Below are 27,013 nucleotides of genomic sequence, written 5' to 3'. Positions count from 1 at the left end.
TATCAACTGATTCAGTTGGGATGGAATTTTTCCCTTTTAAGATACATTCTTCATAAATAATTATCTACATACCACGCCCCTCTATCAGTAAATCACGCTTCGTTCCGGCTTGTGTCATTACATTCTGGATTTCAGCGATAAGCCAGCTAAGTACAACAACTTAGGTACGTCCAGACTAAAGCACTTTCAATTATTACTACGAGCAAAATTCCATTCGGCGTCGCACTTTCCCGCCTTCAACGTAGGCTTTCACCGCGAATGGCGTACAGTAATCTTATCTGGAATACATTGATTGCACTTGAGTCCGATGCGTTTTTCTTTGCAATCTACGAATCACCTTCGACTTTATTGGAATTTATTTAGCATGATGCAACGGTTTATAACAGATTTGCGTTTCGTTATCATATTTCTGTAATGATAACCTTAATGACTGGTCGTCTGTTTTTTGTTTGTTCGTTTGGTTTGCAGTTTCGTGGTGTTTATTTTGACATTAAAAATATTTCTGGTCATGATTAGATTTCGTTATCATCGAAGGCAGACACGAAATGCGTTGGGCATGTATTCAACTCTATCCCAGTTTTTTTTCTAGTAGCAAACGTGTGTATATTAAGTCGGTGCGCGATTACCTCATCACATTCGATTTCCAAAAGTAAACAATCCCATCTCGATCACTTGCGGACAGACAACGTCGTTAAAGCTGCGTGCAAACGGCAGCCTACCTCTGCGCAGTCCACTTTGTCATGCCAATCACTTGCTACTTCTCTATTCCTCCGTCGCGACGTGGGGCCAGTCCAAGCGTCGCGTATAGCAAAATATACCCATTCCACACTCAGGCATCAAACTTGCGTGTGTTGGTATGATGACGTCTCTGCCGTCGTCTTCGAGCGCCGGTGCAGCGTTCGCTATCAGTCAGTCTTCACGATGGCGTCGTACGATCCTGATCGACGTGTCTGGGGCGGTCCGCGACAACCGTGCATCTTCAATCCGCAGTGTAACTTTGGCCAGATCGTGCTGAACCTGCTGGAGCGTTCGCCGGACAAGGTGATCCAAATCGATGGCGACACGGGACGGGTTATGACCCGGGCCGAGATGCGACTCCTGATCGTTCGGGCGGCGCAGCGTCTCCAGAGGCTCGGCTACGGAGTCGGGGATATCGCGTCGATTGTGGCCGTGAACAGTGTAAATTTGGCACCGCTGGTGCTCGCGCTGCAAGTGATCGGCGCCGGATTCAACGCACTGGCGCCGACGTTCGATGAAGATGAAATGGCGCACATGATGCGGCAGACGCAGAGCAAGTTGGTGTTTTGTGATGCCGATAATTACGACACGGTGAAGGCCGCGGCCGGCAAGGCAATCCAAGGCGATTATCGGATCTATGTGATGGAAGGTGCGGACGAAAGTCTGGCGGTCAATCAGCTGTTTGAGCCTACCGGAATGGAGCATATGTTCTAGTGAGTTCTCCTGGGGCGCCATTTGGATCTTAATTTGAAACGGAAAGATTATTGTTTGATGAGTTTGTTGTCACCATATTTCACAACTCTGGGGAGTGCGTCGTATTTTCTGACAAATTGAGACAAATCGCCGCTGCGTGATGGCATTGAACGTTTTGTTGAGAAGTATGTGACACAGTGTCGTAGCTATTTCAAGCTAGAAGAATAGTGAAGTGGTCAAAAAGATGAACAACCTTTTCAACTAAATTCGGTAACAGGGCATTGTCATTTGGTCAAATGATCGTATTAGTGGCAGATATAAAATGAGTTTATATTTTTTTAGAAAATTCTGTATGGGGCTGTCTATACTTACTAACAAATGGAGACAGTATTTTAAATATTCTAATGCCGCGGATACACTTGTATGACAAAGTATGAACATGAGCATTATTTGTATAATAAATTATGAGGACATCCATGGTCACACTTGTATAGTTTTTGTATAGTTGATGTACAGTGCTCATAATTATTATACAAATAATGCTCATGGTCATAGTTTGTAAGTATATCCGCGGCATAACAGTCCCCGTCCTTCTTCGAAGCAGGCAGAAATTAATTTAGTTTAGACTTGAATAGATTGCTATTTCCCGTGGATTTTCTGGAAACAAGTATATTTAAACAAAATCTGTAGCTATTTTTGTGTCAACAAAAAAACGGATTGAGAAAAGTTTTTCAGATCTCGATCCATCAATGTAAAATGGTTTAAATTCAAATGATAAGATTCAAACACTTTGCATTTCTACTGTACTCTAAAAAATGGAGCTAACTGACTGTAAACTTATTATCCAATGAGCCGATTGGTTCATTTTAGATTCTGGTTATTTCGATCTTGCGCAAAGGCATAAAAAGTGTATGTTAGGTTTTTTTTATGCTTTGTTCCTGGGTCGTTTTTTGGACTGATGTGCTACACTTGTATGGTATGGAATCAATCAATTACAGTTTTCTCCCGCCGCTAATCCGACAAAATCATGGCCGGACTAAAGAGGATATGACTCTCAAATCCATACTAAAAAATCAAAACAAACAGACATGCATGCTTACAGCACACATCTGAAAATTGACAGCACAATGTATTCAAACGCGTGTTTACACTTTTTAATCTGACATTTTCCGGATTAACGGGGTCCGGATTATTGAGTTGTCAATTAGCAAGTGTCCAATGAGTAACCAGCTCTGAAAACCGATTTTATTTTAATCTAAGTGAATTAGGCGCAAACATCGATATGTTTCTACTGTGTTTCTTTAATAATAGAAAATTAGAATTCTGTGCATCCTTAATTACACCAAAAAGCACTCAAAACTTGCAAAAGATTTGATTTTGAAGCAAAGTAAATTGCCATGTGACGTTAGCCATACATTTTCGGAGAATCAGTGAAATATTTAAACGATAATATCTGTTATCACATTATTATCTCACGGCAGTTCGGAGAAGATCCATGGCCATTCGGAAAATGAGGATCTTTAGGGAAGTATTGTGAACATCAGGCTGGTTTACCAAACTACAATACTACGTGGTATTTGACTTAATTGGTTACAACGTAGAAATTCTCAAGATCCTGACCAGATAGAAAGTTACTGTCTTCAGCAAAGTTGTTCAAGAGATCATAACCTTTTCGCTGGTGGAGAGTAGTTCAGAATATTCTCACTACGTAGCGCTAGAATACATGTGAAATTCTCGCATGTGATATATCTCGAGATCATGACCAGATAGAAAGTTACTGTCGTCGACAAAGTTGTTGATGATATCAAAGCCTATTTCTTGGTGCACAATAGTTCAAAATTTTCTCAATACGTGGCGCTATTATACACAAGAAATTCGCATATAAAATATCTCGAGATTCTGACTAGATGGAAAATTACTGTCTACGGCAAAGTTTTTCAGGAAGTCAAGATCTTTTCGTTGGTGGAGTAGTTCATAAAATTCTCACTACGTGGCGCTAGTATATACGTGCAATGTTCGCATATGCAATAGCTCGAGAACCTTACCAGATAGAAAGTTACTGTCTTCGGCAAACTTGTTCAGGGGGTCAAGCATTTTTGGCTGGTGGAAAGTAGTTCAGAATTTTCTCACTACGCGGCGCTAGAACACACGTGAAATTCTTATATAAAATATCTCGAGAACCTGACCAGATAGAAAGTTACTGTCTTAGGCAAAGCTTTTCAGGAGATCATAGCCTTTTTGCTATGCTGAACAGTAGTGCAGAATCTTCTCACTAGGTAGTGCTCGTATACATGTCAAGTTCTCGCATGTGATACATCAATAGATCCTGACCAGATAGAGAGCAAATGTCTTTGGCAAAGTTGTTCAAGAAGTCAAGATCTTTTCGTTCGTGGACAGTTGTTCAGAGTTTTCTCACTACTTGGTGTTAGTATACACATGCAATTCCCGCATAGACAATAGCTCGAGATCTTGAGCAGATAGAAAGTTACTGTTTTCGGCAAACTTGTTCATTGGGTCAAGACTTTTTGGCTGGTGCACAGTAGCCCAGAATTTTCTCACCACGTGGCGCTAGTAAACGTGTAAAATTCACGCGTATGCTATAGCTCGAGATTCTGAACAGGTAGAAAATTACTGTCTTCGAAAAAGTTGTTCATGAAGTCAATGTCTAATGCTTGATGCACAATAGTTCAGAATTTTCGCACTACGTGGCGTTAGTATACACGCGCAATTCTAGCATGTAAAATATCTCGGGATTCTGTTCAGATAGATTTCGCTAGTGGACAGTAATTCAAAATTTTTTCACTACGTAGCGCTAGAATACACGTGAAATTCTCGCATGTGGTTTGTTTCGAGATCCTGACCAGATAGAATGTTACTGTTTTCGGCAAAGTTGTTCAGGGAGTCAAGGCCTTTTAGCTGGTGGACAGAAATTCATTTTTTTTTTCACATCATTGCGCTTGTATATACGTGAAATTCTCGCATTAGACATATTTCGAGACCTGCTAAACTGTCATCGGCAAAGTTGTCTAGGAGATCAAAACTTTTTCGTTGGTCGACAGTACAGAATTTTCCCACCACGCGGCACTAGGATATACGTGAAATCTTCGCATATATAATATCTCAAGATCCTGAACATCTAGAAATTTACTGTATTTGGCAAAGCTGTTGAGGAGATAAAGATCTTTTGGCGGGCAATTCTCGCATATCAAATATCATAAAATAAAAATACAATTTACATCAGCCTAAGTGGGATAAGCCAAATATATTCTGGAATTCTTTTATTGGTGAAGATTTTCATGCAGATTTGTGGATACATAAATTGGGGTGAGTCGTTCCACTTGTATACCTCTGATAAATTAGTGGTAACACGAATCTCAGATGGACAACATTATCTTAAAAGATCAATATCGCTGAAACTTCCACCAAATGAATGTTTAGAGTCTCCCTTTCACACTAGCGCCGCATACCGAAAATATTATGAACTATTTACTGTTCACCAGCAAAAAAGCTTTGATCTCCTAAACAACTTTGCCGAAGACAGTAGTTTTCTAGCTGTTCGGGATCTCGAGCTGTAGCATATATGAGGATTGCACGTGTATACTGGCGCAGCGCAGTGAAAAAATTCTGAACTACTGTTCACCAGCCAAAAGACCTTGACCTCCTGAACAACTTTGCCGAGGACAGTAACTTTCTATTTGGTCAGGATCTCGAGATATTTTATGCGTGAAAATTTCACGTGTATACTAGCGCCGCGTAGTGAGAAAATTTAAAAAAATTGTGCACCAAAAATAGGCTATAACTTCCTGAACAACTTTGTTCAAGACAGTAACTTTCTATCTAGTCAGGAGAAAATTTTGAACAACTGTCCGCGAGCAAAAATTTTGTGATATCCTGAGCAACTTTACCGACAACAGTAATTTTCTATATGGTCAAGAACTTGAGATATTTAATATGCAAGAATTTTACATGTTTACTAGCACCACGAAGTGAGAAAATTCTGAACTACTGTCCACCAGCCAAAAGACCTTCACCTCCTGAACAACTATGCCGAAGACAATTACTTTCTTTCCGATCAGGATCTCAAGATATAGCATTTGCGAAAACTGTACATGTATACTAACGCCATGTGGTGAGAAAATTCTTAACTACTATTTACCAGCCAAAAAGTCTTAACCCCCAAATCAACTTTGCCGAAGACAGCAACTGTCTAGCTGATCAAGATCTCGAGCTATTGAATTTGCGAGAAAGGCACGTATCTACTAGCGCCGCATAGTGTGAGAAAATTCTGAACTATTGTCACTCAACAAAAAGATCTTGACTTCCTGAAAAACTGCCGAATACATTTACTTTCTATCTGGTCAGGATCTAAATATATTTTATATGCAAGAGTTTCACATGTATAGTAGCGGCGCAAAGTGAGAAAACTCTGAACTACTATCCACCTGCGAAAACACCTTAACCTCCTGAGCAACTATGCCGAAGACAGTACCTTTCTATCTCGTTGGGAACTCGAAATATTTTATATGAGAATTTCACGTATATACTAGCGTCGCATAGTGAGTGAATTCTAAACTATTGAGCACTAAGCAATAGGATTTGACCTCCTGAAAAACTTTGTGAAAGACAGTAACTTTCTATCTGGTCAGGATCTCGAGATATATCACATGCGAGAATTTCACATGTATACTAGCGCTACGTAGTGAGAAAATTCTGAACTACTGTCCGCCAGCGACAAGGCTATGAGCTCCTGAACAACTTTGTCGGAGACAGTATCTTTCTATCTGGTCAGGATCTCGATATATTCCATGTTGTAATCAATGAAGTCAAATCTCACGTTGTATGGCCACAGTTTACGTGGTTCCCATTTACATTTTCCATATTATCCACATTTTTAGGTGTTTACTGTAATCAATGTTTAGCTTGTTTAGATCAAAATAAGTTTTTTGAGGAATACTCGTTGGTTTCAGATCGATTGGTAACTCAGCAATAAAATGGCAATGGAAAACTCATGTGTGTTGAACAAAGTACAACAGCGCGAGTAACGGAGGGTTAACGGACGAACGTGAAGTGATTTAAAGGTGGAAGCAGCACTACGATGAACATCTGAACGGCGCAGAGGCGGAGGACCAAGGCGGCAGGAGGAATGGTTTCGTCGGTACATCGGATGAGGGGGACATGCCAGCTCCTACGATAGGTAAAGTTAAGGATGCTATCCGACAGCTTAAGAACAACAAAGCAGCTGGGAAAGCGGAACTTATCAAAATGGGCCCGGATAAGTTGGCCACTTGTCTGCACCGACTGATAGTCAGGATCTGGGATACAGAACAGCTACCGGAGGAGTGAAAAGAGGGAGTAATATGCCCAGTATATAAAAAAGGCGACAAACTAGAATGTGAGAACTATAGAGCGATCACCATTCTTAACGCGGCCTACAAAGTGCTTTCCCAGATCATCTTTCGCCGTTTATCGCCGCTAGCAAACAGATTTGTAGGAAGTTATCAAGCCGGTTTTGTGAACGGGCGATCGGGCAGATCCTCCAAAATTGTCGTGAATATCAAGTCCCTACGCACCACCTATTCATCGATTTCAAGGCCGCTTATGATACTATTGACCGGAAGATTCTGGACGAGAACGGTCTTCCCGGGAAGCTGACCAGACTGATCAGGGCTACGAGGGATGGTGTACAGTGCTGCGTGAAGATTTCGGGTGCGTTATCGGACACGTTTGAAACTCGCAAAGGACTTCGACAAGGCGATGGTCGTCTTTTCTGCCTCCAGTTCAAATTGCACTAGAAGGTGTTATGAAACTCGCGGGCTTTAACATGCGGGGTACGATCTTCAATAAGTCCAGCCAGTTCATCTGCTTCACTGACGACGTGGATACTGTCGGAAGAACGTTTCAGGCCTTGGCAGAGCAGTACACCAGGCTGAAACGTGAAGCAGAGAATATTGGGTTAAAGGTGAATACGTCGAAGACAAAGTATCTGTTAGCTGGAGGAACCGAGCGGGATAGGGCTCGCATAGGCAGAAGCGTGACAATCGACGGAGATGAGTTCGAGGTGGTGGATGAATTTGTGTACCTCGGATCATTGGTGACGTCGGATAACAACTGCAGCAGAGAAATTCGTCGGCGTATTATTGCCGGAAGTCGTGCTTACTACATACTCCACAAGACCATGAGGTCGGGTAAACTTCACCTCCGTACTAAATGTACCATGTACAAGACGCTGATAAGACCGGTAGTTCTTTACCGGCACGAGACGTGGACGATGCTCGAGCAGGACCTGCAAGCACTGGGTGTTTTCGAACGACGAGTGCTTAGGACCATCTTTGGCGGGGTATGTGAGAACGGTGTATGGAGGCGAAGGATGAACCACGAGCTGGTGCAACTCTATGGCGAACCCTGTATCCAGAAATTTGCTAAAGCAGGACGGGTACGATGGGTGGGACACGTTTTAAGAATGCCGGACAACAATCCCGCAAAAATGGTGTTTGCCTCGAATCCGGCCGGTACAAGACGAAGAGGAGTACAGCGAGCAAGGTGGTTAGACCAAGTGGAGCTGGATCTTGGAAGTGTGGGACGGTCAAGAAATTGAAGACAAGCAGCCACGGACCGAGTGAATTGGCGTAACATTGTGATGCAGGTGCAATCCTGAGGGATGTCGGACCAGGATAAGTAAGTAAGTAAGCCTCTAGTGGCGTTGTTCTCCATTAAACCTGAATCCAATTACACAGGCTTGTTGGTATATTGCAGTACAACAACTTTGTCGAAGACAGTTATAGCTCTATGTATTGAAACAAAAAAGATAATCAACTACAGCCCCTATTAGTGAAAATCCCATAGGCTGTGGGTGTCCGTCCTTATTCGCGGTTAGCCCGGCAATAAGGATTTCTGACTGTGGGTCATGGATAATGTTATTCAAAAAGCTACTTCCTCCCCGACGGGGAATTGAACCCCGGTCTCCCGCGTGACAGGCGGGGATACTGACCACTATACTATCGAGGATCTGTTGTATTAGGAACCGAAGTTGTCCATCAATAATTCGATTATTGTTAGCAATACATTGTTTCCTCAATCAAACGTGATAGCAATGCGATGATTCAAGCACAGTGATGTTTTTGTTGGTATTTTGAATAAAAACAAATTCAACGAATCGATTTCAGATAGATGATCCAATTCTGTCTGTTATTATTAGTCTAAGAGTAAATTAGCTTAATAGCAAGTTTTAATTTGTATGCACCATCACATCACGCATTTTAAGAATAAGGAATTTATTTCAAGGTTTTTCTCAAAGTACAACTTATGCAAAGAATTACCAATATTCAGAATGACGAATGACTATAATAAATACTGTGAGATTATTGATGTAATGCCGCGGATACACTTGGATGACAAACTATCAGCATGAGCATTATTAGTATAATAATTATGAGCACTATACCTCAACTATACAAAAACTATACAAGTGTGACCATGGATGGGCTCATAATTTACTATACAAATAACGCTCATGCTCATGGTTTGTCGTACACGTGAATCCGCGGCATAACTTTGCCTAAAGATACATAATGAAACATATTGACAGCAAGAGTTTTATCCAATAGAGGTTAGGACAAATTATTGTAAACGTAATTATATATGTAGTCCATAATGATTGTCGAAATAAATAAATATATAGCTCTGATTACAACACTCATCGGCCTTCGTGGCGCAACTGGTTAGCGCGTTCGGCTGTTAACCGAAAGGTTGGTGGTTCGAGTCCACCCGGGGGCGGAATATTTTTTGGATGTTAATGTAATCAAAAAATTATTTACATAAAGCTATCATCATCCTCATCGTTCTTGTGTCTAACCGCCAATTTTCTTTTCAGTCCACGCTACCTGGGTGATTCCTTCAAACTAATAGCGAACATTACCTGCTCATCGGGAACGACCGGTCTACCGAAGGGCGTTTGCAACTCCCATGCTCAAACGATTTCCTGCTTCTGCAAAGTAGCGTAAGCCTCTGCCCATATTCCTCCTTACAATTCAATCACTCATGCTCTTCCGTTGCAGAAACTTTGACGAAGGAATTTGCGTCAACTTCAGCACCCTCTACTGGGGTACCGGCGTCTACGTACTGAACATGTCAGTCATGAACAATTCAACCCGGCTCATCACGCGACGACCCTTTTCGGTGGATCTGTTCTACGATCTGATCGGAAAGTACAAAATCAAGTTCCTCTACACTCCGGCATCGTACGCGCTGGGCATCACCAGTGATCTCCGGGCCAAGCATACCGACCTTTCCAGTATTAAATTTTGGGCACTGGGGGCGTCGCACGTTTCGGAGAGCATCCGGGATGCGGTGGATGAGCTACTTAAGCCGACCGGTGGTCGATCGTACAATTTCTACGGGACTTCGGAAAGTGGGTTTGTGGCGGCTGATTTCTTGAAGAGGAAACCGAATGCTATTGGGAAGATTGCAACGAACATGCAGGTGCGGATACTGGATGAGAACGGACAACCGCTGCAGGTGGGCGAACATGGTGAGCTGGTGGTGAAGTCAGTTGGAATACCCTTTCTGGTGAGTTTGTGAATATTGTTTGATGGTGAGGGACGTCGAATTATTATGTCGTTTTATTTTTGCAGGGTTACTACAAGAACGAAGAAGCGTCTCGACAGGCACTCGACAAGGAAGGATGGTTCCGCACCGGGGACATTGGATTCATTGACGAGGAAGGATATCTGTATTTGGTAGATCGAAAGAAGGACATCCTGAAGTACATGGGCAATCAGGTGTCGCCATCGGAGGTGGAAGCGATCATTCAGCAGATGGATGGAGTGGAGCAGGTTTGCGTGACTGGAGTGCCGAATGAATCTGGGACGTCGGATCTAGTAACGGCAGTGCTGGTTAAACGTTTAAACTCGCCGTTGAAGGCCGAAGATGTGATTGAACGAGTGGCGAATCACCTGAGTGATCCGAAGCATTTACGAGGAGGAGTGTTCTTCGTGGAACGACTTCCAATGACATCGAACGGAAAAGTCGTGAGAAGAATGGTACGGGATATGCTTCTGCAAGGGATTATTAAAAAGTAATAAACTGTAACTAAAATACAAAGAAGTTAATTTTTGCTGCCTTAGTTGTATCACAGCAACACTCACCATCACAGCTATAGTCGAAAATAATAAAATAAAAATGCAAAAGTGCTTGCAGTTACTCAGTCAAATATATCATTCCATCAGTAAATTTCGCCTAGATTCCAGTCCCGACAGCGTAAGCTCGCTGAAAAACACGGAAAAGTCATCCCAAGTTAGCGCTGCACTGAGTGGATGAAAAACCCGAGCATAATAAATTGAGCAAACATACCAGATGAGTTATTAAACTTTCTCTGATGAATAATTTAGCACTTGAGCAATGTGAAAAGTTAGAAGTTATTTTCCCTCGCGTTGTCCTGTCATCTAGAATCATCGTCGTCGTCGGCGTCCTCATCGCGGTGCTTTTGCAACAGTAGATAGTGGTGGTGCAACTTTCCATTTTTATCCCAGCACCCTCTTCTCAACCCCCCTCTCCATCCCCCCCCCCCTCTAGCATAGTTTTCGTTTCACTTTCTGGACCAACAGTGTCTACCGTTCTGTTCTGCTTCGGCACCACCACCATATTTCCCGGAAATCCTTGCTGCTGCCATTTCCTGGCTTTCTTCGGCTTTCGGCTGGCGATATACCTACATAAAGTGTTACTTGCCAACCGAGAACAGCTGGGTCCTGTCCCATCCAACTTTGCAGATCCGCAGTGGCACTCTATAGCTCTATAGCTGCTCGGTTTTGGACTAGGTAGGATAAATTTTGTGAAAAATGCATTTCGCGCTGTGTGAAATATAAATTTAAATATTTTGTTATATCAATCATTGTTGATGATTCTTTGTCGTCGTTGCTGGGATTTTTCGATTCGGTGAGTCGGTACCTGGTCTGGCCGTGGCGTGCTCGTGCTTATGACAGACCGTTTGTGGAACGAAGTGGAAAAGTGGCACTCTGGTTTGGTCTTTTTATGGCTTCCGGGTTTGAAGGACTTTTCGCAGTTTAATTTTTTGTTTTGTTTTTAAATGACACCATCGAGATTGATTTATTGTATCGTCTGAATTTGCCTTTCATAATGGGACCTGGAGTAACCGTTTGGGTGAACGCTTTTTAAGCTGGATTCTGGAAATTGCTATTGAAGCAAGGCAAATGTTTGGAGAAAGAGAGAAGAGCGATTCTCTCCGAATCCGGCCACTTCTTGTTCGAGGCTCTTGAAAACCATTTCTTTCGTACATATTCGATAGCTCTTGTAATGAACATCGAATAATCGTTACACAGTATTTTGAATCGATGGACCCCTCGTTAACAAGCGATAGCATTATCTTTTTGCATATTCTATGTGGTGTACATCACGCCTGGGGAAGCAAAGCCGTTGATCCCAGGTTCATGAGTTGTATTGTGTCATAGGTAGCATTGATACTCAGTACTGAAAAAGAGATCGACGGAAAGCAAATCAAGAAAAACGTCTCTTTGATTTTCACTTATTAACCTAGCATAAACAAAAATGATTTCAATAACCAACAGATGATCATAGGTCTCCATGAAGTGCTCAGGTTTTTTTGTTCAGACCAAGGTTAATTTGGTATAGTTTTGAAGATTTTTATAAGTTGTCAGACTTCCCTGCACGGCCATACTCATAAATAATATAAAGTGCAGGAACTTTGCGATGAGTAAATTTGCCTCATATTTTTCCAGGTTTGCTCAGGAAAAAATCCCGAATATGAGAAAAGTAAAGATTAGATTCACTCAGTCTATTAGTTTTACTCTTTACTTACTTACTTAACGATCCTGCGCACCTCCAGGGGTGCAAAGGGCCTTTGTGAAAGATTTCCATCCTGGGCGATTACTAGCTTTGGCCTTGATCTGTGCCCAAGTCAAATTTCGGTCAACGTTCTTAATTCCACTGTTTAGGCTCCGCCGCCACGAGCCTCTGGGTCTGCCTCTGCTGCGATGTCCTGGTGGATTCCAGTCCAGTGCTTGCTTGCAGATTTCGTTTCCGCTCCGTCGTAGGGTGTGGCCGACCCACCTCCACTTCCGTTCCGACGCTTCTGATGGCACAAACGATGAAGCTCGGAATTTGAGATCCAATTGTGGGACCACCAGGCACGAATTACGTACCGCAGGCATCGGTTGATAAACACCTGCAGCTTCTGAGTGTTCTCCGCTGATACACACCATGTTTCACTGGCGTATAACAGCACAGACTTCACGTTCGAGGTAAAAATTCGGATTTTGGTGCGACGACTAATCTGATTCGCTCACCATACATTTCGCAAACTGGCAAAAGCAGTCCTCGCCTACTTAATCCGTGCACCTATGTCGCTCTTGGTGCTGCCGTCCGACGCTATCTGGCCGCCAAGATATTGGAAGCTTTCGACTTTCTCCACTGCCTGCCCAGCTACCGTGAAATTGGAACGGTTTTCCGTGTTGACATCCAACGATTTGGTCTTGTTGACGTTGATGGTTAGACCTGCTTCAGAGGAGCGTTTCACATGGTCGTCGAGCTTACTCTGCATGTCAGAGCGCCGTTGTGCTAATAACGCAAAATCATCAGCCAAATCGAAGTCGTTGAAATGCTCCATGGTAATAGGCTGCCACAGCAACCCACGGTTCGGTACAAGGTCAACGGCTCCAACCATGATCTCGTCGATTACGATGAGGAACAGTAGCGGTGATAATATACATCCTTGCCTCACACCCGCGATTACCCGAATCGGGTCAGACAAAGCTCCGTAGTGCAACACTATGCATGAGAAAGCCTCGTACTGCGCTTCGATGAGCTTGACGATCTTATCAGGGACTCCCTTGCGTCTCAGAGTGCCCCACAAGTTTTCGTGGTTTGGTCGGTCGAAAGCTTTTTCGTAGTCAATGAATACCAAGAACAGGGACTCTTGGAACTCATTGACCTGCTCCAAGATGATGCGGAGCGTGGCAATATGGTCCACACAGGATCTTCCAGCACGGAATCCTGCCTGCTGTCGTCGGAGAGTCGCGTCGATCTTCTCCTGTATCCGATTGAGGATAACTTTATACAGAACTTTGAGAACAATACACAGTAACATGATGCCTCGCCAGTTGTCGCATACAGTTGGATCCCCCTTCTTGAGGATTTTTACCAAGACGCCATGCATCCAGTCGGCCGGAAAAGCCGCGGTGTCCCAGATATTGACGAATAGTTGATGCAAAATTTGTGATGATTGCATGGGGTCAGCTTTGAGCATCTCTGCTGATATGTGACCGACCCCCGCGGCTTTGTTAGACTTCATACTTCGGATGGCTGCTTCTATCTCCTGCAATGATGGAGCTTCAGTGTTGACGCGAGTAACGCACCCTTGGCGAATCATGCCGAGATGTTGATGGTTGGTTGACCGTTGAAACTTCGAGAAGTTGTTCAAAGTGCTCAAACCAACGTTTCAACTGGTCAGTGGGGTCGGTGAGCAACTGTCCAGTCGCGTCTTACACAGGCATCGTTGGGTTCATCCTTGCCCCGCTCAGGCGTCGTGAAACATCATAGAGGAGGTGGATATCACCAGTTGCTGCGGCTTCTCCCCTTCATCAGCCAGGGAGTCCACCAACGCTCGCTTGTCCCGTATACAGGAGCGCTTAACTTCCCTCTCTAGAGCCGTTTACCGCTGACGGGCCTCGTTCTTGGCTCCTCGGGTCCTTGCTTGCTCTATCGCGGCTTTTGCTTCTCTCCGCTCCTCGATCTTCCTCCAGGTTTCATCGGTGATCCACTCCATCCTCTGAGTGCGCAGCTCACCCAGGTTGTTCTCGCTTGTTTCAATAAAGGCATTACTGATGCTCGTTCACTGTTCTTCTACGCTGCTACCTTCCGGAATATTAGCTGCGCGAGCCTCGAGTTCTTCGACGAACGATCTCTTCACTGCTGGGTCTTCCAGTTGGCGGGAGTTGAATCGCCGCCAAGAAGGCTCCGTCCCCATTTTCGGCTGATGCAGATGTGGTCGATTTGGTTCTCTGTATATCCATCACGGGAGACCCATGTGACTTTATGCCCTGGGCGATGGGGGAAGAGCGAACCCCCGATCACCATGTCGTTGTTGCCACAAAACTCTGCAAGCAGCTCGCCGTTCTCGCTCATATCTCCGAAACCATTGCGTCCCATAATGCGCTTATAGTCCGAGTGGTAGGAGCCGATCTTCACATTGAAGTCGCCTGTGTAGATCTCGATATCACCTCTTGGAGTCTTATCCACGACAGCATTCAGTTGACTGTAAAAGTTCTCTTTGTCCTGCAATTCGGCAGCATCGGTTGGCGCATAACATTGGATTATTGTAAGATTTCGGACCCGTGTTCTGAATCTGGCAATGATTATTTTCTCATTGATAGCTTCCCACTTGATGAGCGCAGCCTGTGCTTGGGCGCTAAGCAGAAAGCCAATTCCACGATGTCGCGGAGCGTTTTCACCTCGCATACCAGAATATAAAAGTACCTGTCCCGAAGGCAGCTTGTGTTCTCCAAAGTTCAGCCAGCGGACTTCACTAAGTCCCAGGATTTCTAGCTTCATACGGCGGGCCTCACTGGCGAGTTGTGCCAGTTTACCCTGTTGGGCTAGCGTCAGTACATTCCATGTTCCAATTCTTGTCCGTTGTTTAGCGCTAAAAGTCGTTGCCATAAAATCAGTTCGTAATCTTTCACTACAGGTTTCTGTAACAATTTGAAGGTTTCGGAGACAGTAGGTAGGTCTCCTATCCGCCGTGATGGGACTGCCATCTTGGGTATAGCTTTCGGGGAGAAGCATTTCGTATTCAGCCGCTGGATGCCAGTCAGACGCTGTTTGAGCCGCCCCTAACATGGTGAACAGACGCTCGGGTTTTGTAACCTCCGAAAAGGATGCAGCTTCTCCTTTCCTGACAGCATACGACTAAAGTTCCCACCGGGGTTGGTTACCCGATCTTCCCTAAGGTTACTCGTACCCCAGCCTGCGCCGCGGGGAGGAAGGGATAGGAGCTACTGGGCAAGAGGCTAAGGACCGCTTTCACTTGCGTGACGGGTCTATTTTATAACCTTTAAGTACGCGAAGTACCGGTGGTACGCATTATCCCAGTCATTTGCCAGCCGGGTTTTACTCCTAGGCTGAGGTAAGTTTTCGTTAATTTTTCTCATCTTCCGGCAGATTTTTGAACATTCAAAGTGTTTTTATGTTACTTCATACGTGAAGTTTGCGATTTTCAGAGTTGGTTGAAAATGCTATCTAACATGAAGTTTTAGTGTGATAATTTATTAGCTAGAGAATGGTCTTTAGGAGAGGGTAGGTAGATAGTTCCGCTTAAGTACGGCTTGAAGAAAATTTATTCATCGCTGATTTCCTGCACTTTCTGCGATAATGAGTAAACTAAACTCAAATTTGGGTCGTTCTCATTCACCGTGTGTTGTTTGCAGAGATTTCCATAAGTTCGCAGAACTTTCCTGGTGGAAGCAGACTTTACTGAAGTTATCATAATTCGCCACCTTTACTGAAGTTTGTAACCGTCGTAGAATGTCCTCTATAAGAACTCATGCAAACGCAGTGGCTTATGCGCCACTCTCGATAACGAGAGACCACTGGTCGTGTTCAATAAGGTTGCCCGACTTAACTGCTAGAAGCATGAGCGAAATTCTCCAGGGATTCTCAAAGGTTTTCTTCATGAGACTAACACATCTAGATGGCCACTAATTTCCTAATAAAGGTAGCCGAGGTGGATGTAAAAGAAACAAAAGTGAACGAAAAGTGAATGTGCTCGAAGTGAAACTGTTGCAAAGCGAACGGAAAGCACCCAGGTAACAATTTGATGCTTAACAAGTGTTGTTCAATCGATTTTAATTTAGCCTTAGTTTGAATAATTGTTGTACATGGACCACGTTAACCTTTGTTCAGCTTTTAAGCATCTAAATCTGGTGATTTTAATCAGTCAAAAGCTTAACAGTTATATAATGTATAAGCTTTTTAAGACATTAAATAACAGTCTTTTCCAACACTTGTTCAGCCTTCTAGTTTTATTTAGAAAAAAATATGAAGACCGCTTCATACCTTATATATTTTTTATGGGACTGAAACAAGGTTGCTGACTAACTAATTGGATTTACATATTTATATTGTTATTATAAGTATAAAAATTACAAGACACTGAAGAAGTCTGCACATTGTAGACGAAATACGCGTATCTGTCAAGGATAAGCAAATAAAGTAGTGGAATTAAATGGAAATACTAATCCTTCTCTCTCTCATTATACAGGTATTCCACTAAGACGCCCACATTCATCAGGATAAAAATTACCTTTGCATATCAGGATTCGAACCGGCAGTCGCTGATTCACAGGCATCAATCATACCTACTGGACCACTTAAGCATATGTGTGGCAAAAGGTATGATCATTAACTTGAAACACGTCAAATTTAAGTTGAATAACAGCAACCGGAAGGGTATTATACAGCAATGCAGAATTGTAAACAACAACTGGTGACAGTAAAACATTCATCTCATTTTCAAGTGTAGTTAACACAATGTGGACACAAGTGCGCGATATATTTCGATCGTTATGTGGAATCTATTTTAGTGCCATAATTGAGTTATATTTTTGGAATTCTGTCTGAAAATTCAGTGCAATATAGCAGTCAAAACAAGGAAATACAAATGTTAATGCTTCCGACGTCGTCACAGCGCACTTCTACCTGGAGCTATTCATAAAAAGCTCCTCTACCTTGTCTCTAATGCTGCCGCTGTTTGGGATTAGAAAGGTAGGCAGTGAATTTAAAAGAACTCAAATGCCTGGAAATGCAACGAGTGACACTGAATACGTTTAACAAATCAGGATACCAAAATATTTGTAGTGCATTGCTGATTTGTGGAGTAGTATTAAACTAAAATAAGGCTTGTTCCATCTTTAGTTCAGCTAACTTATTGAGGTTGAATTATGGTGATACAATTAGCTTCACGCACTACTAATCAACTATATATTCAGCCTGCTGTTAATCAGCTTTGTACACCTTAAATCAACCAATAATCAACTTCTGTTCTTACTGTTCAGCTTGAATTATTATTATTATTTATCTTTATTAGGGAGGCTTTCAGCCTGGGGCTGGTTCGCCTTTCAGCTTGAATTGTTACTTGGGCAAGACTTACCGTATGGACTGATGGTCGAATTCGTCTCCTGACCAAAACGATCCGGACGCTTCGAGTCGTTAGCGTCGCCTGGGGATGCTTATGCAAGAGCTTTTTTTCAAAATTTAATATGCTTTTTATAGCGAGAGAACCTGGAAGCTAAATGTGTAGTTCATTTAATTTAATTACTGCTATAGAATTTTAGCATATACACAAAAATGTAAATATTTATTAATAATGTAATAATGTTTTTAACCTAACCGTAGAAGTAAATAATCGATCAACATATTTACAACAAGCCGGCGAACGTTAGAAGTTGGCAGAATATATTTGAAATTCACACAATTTTCTAGAAATTGCGCAGACTTACTTGAAGTTCACAGGCTTTTCTGAAGGTTCCAGATTACTGCTGAAATTAACAGAATTTTCGTTAATTTCGCAGAATATTATACGAGTTGAAACAAGTTTTCTTAATATCAATTTTACAGCAACTTATTTCAAAACTTTACAGCAACTTATTTAAAATTTCAGAAGTTTCCAGAATATTCCTGAAGTTCACTGAAATTTTGTGGACTTTCCTAAAATTATCAGAATTTTACTGAAATTCATAGAATATTCTTGAAGTTCACTGAACTTTCATTTAGCGCTCTGATTTTTTCTTAACTCCACAAAATTTTCCAAAAGAGCTTAAAGTTTTTATGGTGTTCACAGAATTTTTACAAATGTGAGCTAACCTTTTATGAAGTTTGCAAAATTATTTTATAGCTTTTAGAACTTTCTTATAGTTGTGCAATATACGTAGGAAGCTCACAGATTTGTTTAACGGAATTGTTTATTTTTTTTTCCTCCTTGATTTGCTTTCCGTTGATCTTGCTACCGACGCCAGGGAGGCAGCACCTTTACCTGGACTCTACCTATCGACCCACCAACTTACGGATCGGGGTCCAACGGCTCTAGGTGTGATTAGAGATTGTATGCCTCAGAAAATCCCTGGCGGCACCGACTGGGAGTGAACTCAGATCCTTTGAAGATAGAGGCAGTTACACCACCACTACACCCCTGGCGCCGCTTAAAATAATTGTTGGCAGAATAAGTTTGGAGTATTCAGCCTTCCTTGAATTTTGAATAGTTTTTAAAGAAATCTTCGGACTTCCCTAATCTCGTAAATTAAATTCGTTAAAATTTTCTCTGGATTCTCTGAATTTTCCTAATGTTCACAAAAGTTCCCTAAGCCTTCATGTTATTCTCGGAGCTTTCTTGAATTTCTTTAAAAAATCTGGAGTTCACAGAATTTTTAGCATGTTTATAGAACGTTCCGGAAGTTCACATTTTTTTAGACTAACAAATTTCCCTGATATTTTCAGAGATTTTCTGAATTCCGTAAAATTTGCTGAAGTTCCCAGTATTTTTTTTTTCCTGAAGTACGCAATCTTCACTGAATATCCAAGCAGGATTTCCTCGGGTAGGGTCCGAACCGACTGGTATGATCTTACCAGATGTCTTACCTTACCGATTCAGCCTAGAAAGGCTGAAGTACGGTCGACTTGTTTCGCGCTCCGTTAATTTGGAAGTTTTCTCGCTATTATCTGACGTAAATAATCAGTTTTTCTCGCTTAGTGATTCCTGGCATAATTCCCGATAAATTTATCAAAAAGTGATTTTTTTTTTCTGAGAAGAAAGTGTGTTTTCGGCATCATCGAAAATTGTTTTTGCGATTGGCAATTCGCCAATCATTTTGCGCACCATCTGACTATAACCAGAATTTTCCATCTCTCCCGGGGACATCAAAAACCCCTGATGGCCCATTTTTAAGAACAGAAGCCCCTTCTTCATTCGGGTTGTTCTCATTTGATAAAATTGTGGACGATATTCTCAAGTACCTCAATATTTCTGATCCTCTCAAAAGCATTGTTCTGGCAATGCTTCCTTCTGTGAAGACCCTCTTGAAGCAATTGACATTGAAGTGGCCCCTCATTGCAGCAATCATTTCTTTCGATGGATAATTTTCCAAACGAGGTCGGGGATTTGATCACTATTCTACAGTGGAATTGTCGAAGTCTTATTCCTAAATTAGACTCTTTTAAGTTTTTAGTTCAGTGTTCACTCGGCTGTCGACAAAAGCAGGCCACTCTCGATGTGTGCTACGCGATCGTCTGTTTTCTCGGCAGCAACCATTGTGTGGTCCTCCTCATTGTTCTTCATCATCAGTTCTTTCGGTCGATGCGTCGTCGACTTTGGAAATCAACCGTTTCGTGATGAGTGTGTGAGTACTGACCACGTTTTGCGTCCATTGCTGCAATGGACGCGCTCTGACCCTCGTTGGCGTACAACAATTTGCCATACAATGAAAATACTAGAAGCGGCTCCAGTTCTGATGGAGGAGGCTTTTTGGATAGCGGAAGATAAAGTGTTTATTGCGTTGTACTTTTTGACTATAGTTTTAAGATGTATTGTATAGTGACCAAGAATCCTCGGCTCTGTAAAGTTAATTCGGTTGAGCCTTATCAAATAAATTAATAAATAAAAAAAAAAAAGTTTTTAGTTCACAATAATGATTGTGATGCATTTGCTCTTTGTGAAACTTGGCTCTCTTCAGATATAGATCTTCCTTTTTATGATTTTAACATTATTCGACTGGATCGTGAGGATTCGCGTGGAGGAGGAGTACTTTTGGGGATCAAAAAGTGCCATTCCTTCTATAGAGTGAATCTTCCACAATTTACAGGTATTGAAGTTGTTGCATGTCAGGCTATTATTAAAGGTAAGAGCCTTTGTATTGCTTCTGTTTATATTCCTCCTAGAGCCGTTGTTAATCGCAAACAACTTTCAGATATCTGTTCGGTACTTCCTGCTCCACGGTTGATTATGGGAGATTTGAATTCCCACGGTACAGGCTGGGGGGAACTGTATGATGACAACCGTTCTACTTTGATATATGACCTCTGCGACAGCTTTAATATGACAATTCTTAACAATGGAGAAGTAACACGTTTGGCTGGCCCATCCTCGAATGGAAGTAGATTAGACCTCACACTTTGCTCTAACTCATTATCGTTGGATTGCACGTGGAATGTGATCCAAGAATCCCCACGGTAGTGATCACTTGCCGATCAAAATTTCAGTTGCCAGTGGGTTCAATCCATCGGAACCCGTTAACGTCGCGTACGATCTTACCCGTAATATCGATTGGACAACGTTCAAGAATGTGATAGAAGATGCCCTAACGTCGGTAGAAGGGCTTCCACCGTTGGAGGAATATAACTTCCTCTCCAATCTGATCTTGGACAGCGCGCTTCAAGCTCAAACTCGGCCGGTTCCAGGAACGTCTTTCCGTAGGAAACCTCCTTCCCCTTGGTGGGACCAGCAATGCACTGAGGTTTATCGTAAAAAGTCCGACGCGTTTAAGCTTTTCCGGAAACGTGGAACACCCGTACATTTCGAAGCGTACTCGGCTCTTGAACATGAACTCAAGAGTCTCATCAAAGCCAAGAAACGCGGATACTCGCGGCAATTCGTGGACGGATTATCGCGCGAAACGTCGATGAATACGCTTTGGAATGCGGCGCGAAGGATGCGTAACCGGTCTTCAAACAACGAGAGCGAGGAGTACTCAGATCGTTGGATTCTCAAGTTCGCGCGAAAAGTATGTCCTGATTCCGTGCCGGCACAGATGATTCCTCGCGAAACGACGAATTCGGTAGACGAGATCAGCCAGCCTTTTTCAATGCTGGAACTCTCACTCGCGCTCCTTTCGTGTGGCAATTCGGCTCCGGGGGCTGACAGAATCAAGTTCAACTTGTTGAAGAACCTCCCAGACGTCGCTAAGAGGCGCATGTTGAACTTGTTTTGTCAGTTCCTGGAGCTCAATATTGTTCCGGATGATTGGAGGCAAGTGAGAGTTATAGCCATTAAAAAGCCTGGAAAACCCGCGTCAGATCATAACTCGTATCGTCCCATCGCGATGTTATCGTGCATTCGAAAATTTTTGGAGAAAATGATCCTTTTTCGCTTGGACAAATGGGTTGAGACGAACCACCTACTCTCAGATACTCAATTTGGATTCCGTAGGGGCAAGGGAACGAACGACTGTCTCGCGTTGCTTTCCTCGGAAATTCAGTTGGCTTTTGCTAAGAAAGAGCAAATGGCTTCTGTGTTCTTGGATATCAAGGGGGCTTTTGATTCAGTATCCGTTGAAGTTCTTTCAGAGAAACTCCACGCTTGTGGATTGTCTTCATTAATGAATAATTTTTTGTACAATTTGCTGTCAGAAAAACATATGAGCTTTTCTCATGGAAACTCTACAGCTTTTCGATTTAGCTACATGGGTCTCCCCCAAGGCTCATGTTTAAGCCCCCTTCTGTATAAATTCTACGTCAGAGAAATTGACAATTGTCTGAGTGACAACTGCACGTTGAGACAACTTGCAGATGACGGAGTAGTGTCTATGACAGGGCCCAGAGAGGCCGACCTGCAAGGACCCTTACAGGATACCTTAGACAATTTGTCTACTTGGGCTATCCAGCTAGGTATCGAATTCTCCACGGAGAAAACTGAGTTGGTCGTTTTTTCTAGGAAGCATAGCCCAGCACAACCGAAGCTTCAACTTTTGGGTAAGCCTTGACATTCCATGTCTTTCAAATATCTTGGGGTCTGGTTTGATTCAAAATGCACCTGGAGATCCCACATTGAGTATCTGAAGCGGAAATGCCAACAAAGGATCAATTTTCTCCGAACAATTACCGGAACGTGGTGGGGAGCCCATCCGCAAGATCTTCTAACGTTGTACCGGACAACGATTTTATCGGTTTTAGAATACGGTAGTTTTTGTTTCCAGTCGGCGGCTAAAACGCACATCATCAAACTGGAACGGATCCAGTATCGCTGTCTTCGTATCGCGTTAGGATGCATGCACTCGACTCATACGATGAGTCTCGAAGTGTTAGCGGGCATGTTGCCACTCTCTGATCGGTTTTCGGAATTATCCCTCAGGCTCCTCACCCGTTGTGAAATTATGAACCCTGGTGATTGCAAACTTTGAGAAGCTTCTTGAGCTAAACCCTCAAACTCGTTTTATGTCATTGTACTACGTGTACATAACACAGGATGTCAGCCCTTCGCAGCATAATCCCTATCGTGTTTGCTTCTCCGACTTCGACAGTTCTGTTCATTTTGATTTATCAATGACGCAAGAGATTCGCGGAATCCCAGAGCATCATCGTTCCATGATTGCTCCGTCAATTTTCGCTGCAAAGTTTGACCAAGTTGATTCCGCAAGATCGTTCTTCACAGATGGATCACTAATAGAGGCGTCCGCTGGTTTTGGTATTTATAACGAATTTCATAGCGCCTCTCGAATGCTTTATGCTCCTTGTTCCGTATATGTTGCGGAACTGGCGGCAATACATTATACGCTAGAAACGATCGCCTCACTTGCACCAGATCATTATTTTATTTTTACGGATAGTCTCAGTTCTGTCGAGGCTATTCGCTCCATGAGGCCGGTAAAGCACTCCTCGTATTTTCTCATGAAAATACGAGAGCTTCTAAGTGCTTTATCTTTAAGATCTTTTGTCATCACCTTTGCATGGGTCCCATCTCATTGCTCGATTCCGGGCAATGAGAAGGCGGACTCGCTTGCAAAGGTGGGCGCTATGGAAGGCGATATTTACGATCGACAAATCGCCTACGACGAATTTTTCTTCATTTATCGTCAACAGTCACTCGCCAGCTGGCAAAATAAATGGAGTGAAGGGAGTTTGGGACGATGGTTATATTCAATCATCCCTAAGGTGTCGAAGTGTCCTTGGTTCAAGGGGTTGGATGTGGGTCGAGACTTCATTCGTATGATGTCTCGCCTCATGTCCAATCACTACTCGTTAAACGCTCACTTGTTCCGTGTTGAGCTGGGGGACAGTAATCTCTGTGAATGTGGACAAGGTTACCAGGACGCAGATCACATTATTTGGTCATGTGCTGAGCACCGTGGAGTCAGATCCGAGTTGTACGATTCCCTTCGGGCTCGAGGTAGACAACCTAATGTTCCAGTTCGGGATATTTTGGCTAGACGCGATCTGGAGTTTATGCAACTCATATATGTTTTCTTGAAGAATATTAACCATAGATTGTAAGTTTGATTAACCTTGTGTTTAGTTTGTGTTTTGTATGTGTGTGTGAATTTTTTTTGTAGATTTGTTTCTGTAATAATTGTATAATTACAGAGTTGATATAACGTCGATAGGATTAAGTATATGTTTTAGAAATAGTGACATTTTTGAATCACAAATCATATTCCAAATCTCCTTTTCCCTCTCCCGATCCAAACAATTGTCATCCACTAACCTCGAGAAGACCGCGAGTAATCGGTTCCAATCCTTTAATTTTAGATTTAAAACATTTATAATGTATAAAGAAAATGATAACTTGGCTCTGTAAAGTTTATTCAATTGAGCCTGTACAAATAAAGTAATTAATAAAAAAAAAAAAATTTGGTTTCCCAACAAATTTGGTTTTCCATACCTACTTAAAACAATTTGAGCAAAATCAACACCCAATTTTTTATTAAAATTTCAAAAATTTCCACTCTGACAATCTACACACAACATGATTCAGCATCTCCACCGTTATCGAGAGATAAAGCATTATCTAACGAGTGTTCCCCAAACTGACCAGGCAATTGTCACTTGCCGGCCAATTACCCCACGTTACGTGTAGTTTATTTGGGCCCTCTTTAAGCTCACTTAGTAAGAGCGCAGCTACAAAGCAAAGTATGCTAGAGGTGCCGGATTCGATTCCCGATCGCTCTTACTCCCTGTTACCATAGAGTAGCATTTTGTAAGTCACTCTCCCTTTTTATGGCACAGACCTGTTGGTCCATATTAGTTGTAAGTCGCTCTATACACAAATTCAATTTAACACCTGCCGCTGTTTTGTATTTTGTTGGGGACTTTTACCAAGTAGTCATTCGTCCCTTATTGAAGCACGCAAAGAAAGATGAAGGTAGGTGCAATGATTCAGTTGGGACGTAGTAGTCAATGAAGAAAAATCAATCATCGAATTGAATTGCCTATTTTAAGCTCCCTCTCAGAGTAGTGCAAGAAACCTGTTCGTTTAGTGCTTGCAATGACTTCGTACGATTCGGATCGTCGCGTGTGGAGTGGACCTCAGATCGATCCGCTGTTCGATCCACGTCGTAGTGCCGGCGATGTTGTGTTGGAACTACTGGATCGCGGGCCGGAGAAACCTGTTCAGATCGATGGCGACAGCGGGAAGGTATTGACCAGAGGCGAACTTCGTCTCCGGGCCGTCCGGATTGCGCAACATCTGAGAAAAGATTATGGCTGCGGGGGGAAGAACGTAGAGATAGTGACGATCGCGGCGCTAGGTAATGAGAATTTAATTCCGCTGGTAGTGGCACTCCAGTGTTTGGCAGTGCCTTATAATGCACTCTTTCCAAATTACACCGAGGACGAGATGGCTCACATGATGCGACAGACACGGTCCAGGTTGATGTTCTGCGATGCTTGGAACTACGAAACGGTGAGGGAGGCTGCGCGGAAGGCGCTCGGTGAAGATGTGAAGATTTTTATTATGGATGATGCGGTGGACGGAGTGCGGTCGGTTAAGGAACTGTTGACCGAAACCGGAATCGAAAAAGACTTCAAGTGAGTTCAAGTGGCTGACCAAAATCAAGAATTTATTTAACCAAGATGCATTTCACGTTTTCAGACCAACAACCGTAGAAGATTCAAGTAAATCAATTTGGAGCATATTCTGCTCATCCGGCACAACTGGACCTCCGAAAGGAATCTGCCTGTCTCATGCCAACAGAACGTCACCATTTGTTCCAGAGTAATTTCTCATAAATTCATCTTCGGATGGAACCCCCTTATTAAATCAAATTCATTCCAGAAATATAACCAATATAAAGATTTTGGCAACGGGTTCGATCCACTGGATTAGCGTTGCCTACACCTACGATATAGCGCTGTTCTACGACAGCGTGGTGGTTTTTACCCGAAAACCTTTCTCGGAGAATCTCATTTTCGATTTGGTGGAAAAGTACAAAATCAATGCCATCAACGGACCACCAATCTACGCCAGTGCCTCGGCCAATCATCCACGCGCTAAAAGTGCAGATCTTTCGTCCATGGTGCTTTGGGGAATCGGTGGATATTACGTGTCGGATGGCGTCCGGGATGCGGTGGATGCCATTCTACCAAATGGAAAATCCTACACGATCTATGCTTCGACAGAATGCGGTCTAATTGCAACGGATATGATCAAAAGAAAACTCGGTGCAACCGGGACGGTGTCTCCAAACATACAAATACGGATCGTTGACGACGAGGGAAACTCTCTCGGAATAGGAGAACATGGGGAACTGCTGGTGAAGCGGTTGATTCCATTTGCGGTGAGTTGTGTTCTGTTTGATTGGAAACGTCACTTGATTGGGAAAATTCTCCAGGGCTACTTCCAGCAACCAGAGGCTACCGAAGCAGTGCTGGATTCGGACGGTTGGTTCCGCTCCGGTGATGTAGGATACTTTGACGAAGAGGGATATTTGTACCTGGTTGATCGGAAAAGTGAAATTTTCAAGTACATCGATGCCGTGTCTCCGACACAGTTGGAAGAGCTTATTTCACGAGTCGATGGAGTCGAGCAGGTGTGCGTGGTGGGCGTACCGGTGGAGAACAGAAGTGCTGAGCTGCCGACTGCTGTGGTGGTTAAGGCGGCGGGATCTGCCGTGTCCGGGGAGGAGATAGCAGAATATGTGGCTAAGAATGTACGCGATCACATGAAGCTGCGGGGAGGAGTGCACTTCGTAGACCAACTGCCATTGACTAGCAAAGGGAACGTGAAGAGGAAGGAAGTGAAGAGTGTTGTTTTGAAGATGTTGAATATTTGCAATCAATAAGACACATTCTACCAGGATGGATCTACGTTTGTATGAATAAAAGTAACCCCTGAATATTATAGCAGATTTGGAAAGTGCGTAAAATTTCCATCAAAAATTTATGATTTAAGTAGTTCAAAATTATTGGTGAGCGACTATGTTGAGTGACGTTATAACTTCTTGTAATTGTAAACTACACTACTTAAGAACTAATCACCAGAACGATTATTATAGTTATAACGCACTTTCAAAATCTGAAATAAAATTAGAGGGTTACCTTTCTTTTTATTTTTTAAATTGCAAACAGGCTTGCAATTGCTCATTACAGCTAAAATTCTATTTTTCGTAATTATGCAACTATGAGATACTATAGTGGTAATTTTTATTTGTAAGAAGCAAGAATAGGTGGTAAAGTTTGCGTATGACTTATAAAATTTGTCAATTTTACTTTCAGAAGGTCACAACTAGCGATTGTATGATCACTGATTACTCGCTCATCACGTTGCTCATTGTTACAGCTAATTGTTATTGTG

General features: G+C 42.8%; 3 protein-coding genes and 2 non-coding genes across 5 annotated transcripts in view; 3 read left to right on the top strand and 2 right to left on the bottom strand.

The window, feature by feature from the left end:
* The window catches only part of LOC135702496 (uncharacterized), a 280,096-nt gene that overhangs the window by 144,565 nt on the left and 108,518 nt on the right, over positions 1–27,013 (bottom strand). The gene's annotated exons all lie outside the window — the stretch shown is intronic.
* Positions 888–10,527, top strand: LOC135702280 (uncharacterized). The gene is made up of 4 exons (XM_065223311.1): positions 888–1,451; positions 9,302–9,427; positions 9,486–9,996; positions 10,062–10,527. The coding sequence occupies exons 1-4, from the start codon at positions 922–924 to the stop codon at positions 10,506–10,508; spliced, it is 1,614 nt and encodes a 537-aa protein (XP_065079383.1). The 5' UTR covers positions 888–921; the 3' UTR covers positions 10,509–10,527.
* TRNAD-GUC (transfer RNA aspartic acid (anticodon GUC)) lies at positions 8,365–8,436 on the bottom strand. The gene has a single exon. It is a non-coding gene; the product is annotated as a tRNA-Asp (tRNA).
* TRNAN-GUU (transfer RNA asparagine (anticodon GUU)) lies at positions 9,131–9,204 on the top strand. The gene has a single exon. It is a non-coding gene; the product is annotated as a tRNA-Asn (tRNA).
* LOC135702271 (luciferin 4-monooxygenase-like) lies at positions 24,703–26,517 on the top strand. The gene is made up of 4 exons (XM_065223299.1): positions 24,703–25,248; positions 25,313–25,435; positions 25,496–25,997; positions 26,052–26,517. Exons 1-4 carry the CDS (start codon positions 24,707–24,709, stop codon positions 26,499–26,501), a joined length of 1,617 nt encoding a protein of 538 aa, XP_065079371.1. The 5' UTR covers positions 24,703–24,706; the 3' UTR covers positions 26,502–26,517.

Source organism: Ochlerotatus camptorhynchus, unplaced genomic scaffold (genome assembly GCF_037179485.1).
Source record: "Ochlerotatus camptorhynchus isolate MF236.1 unplaced genomic scaffold, CSIRO-AGI_Acam_v1.1 ptg000017l, whole genome shotgun sequence".
NCBI classification, from domain to species: Eukaryota; Metazoa; Arthropoda; class Insecta; order Diptera; family Culicidae; genus Ochlerotatus; species Ochlerotatus camptorhynchus.
Note: the sequence above shows the minus strand (reverse complement) of the source record. Positions and strands in the feature narration are given on the sequence as shown.

Excerpts from the sequence above, each read along its gene's own strand:
- LOC135702280 (XM_065223311.1), top strand. The coding sequence starts at position 922 with ATGGCGTCGTACGATCCTGATCGACGTGTCTGGGGCGGTCCGCGACAA. Across the intron at positions 1,452-9,301 it reads GGAATGGAGCATATGTTCTA|TCCACGCTACCTGGGTGATT; the intron begins GTGAGTTCTCCT and ends TTTTCTTTTCAG. Across the intron at positions 9,428-9,485 it reads TCCTGCTTCTGCAAAGTAGC|AAACTTTGACGAAGGAATTT; the intron begins GTAAGCCTCTGC and ends CTTCCGTTGCAG.
- LOC135702271 (XM_065223299.1), top strand. The coding sequence starts at position 24,707 with ATGACTTCGTACGATTCGGATCGTCGCGTGTGGAGTGGACCTCAGATC. Across the intron at positions 25,249-25,312 it reads GGAATCGAAAAAGACTTCAA|ACCAACAACCGTAGAAGATT; the intron begins GTGAGTTCAAGT and ends TCACGTTTTCAG. Across the intron at positions 25,436-25,495 it reads ACGTCACCATTTGTTCCAGA|AAATATAACCAATATAAAGA; the intron begins GTAATTTCTCAT and ends AATTCATTCCAG.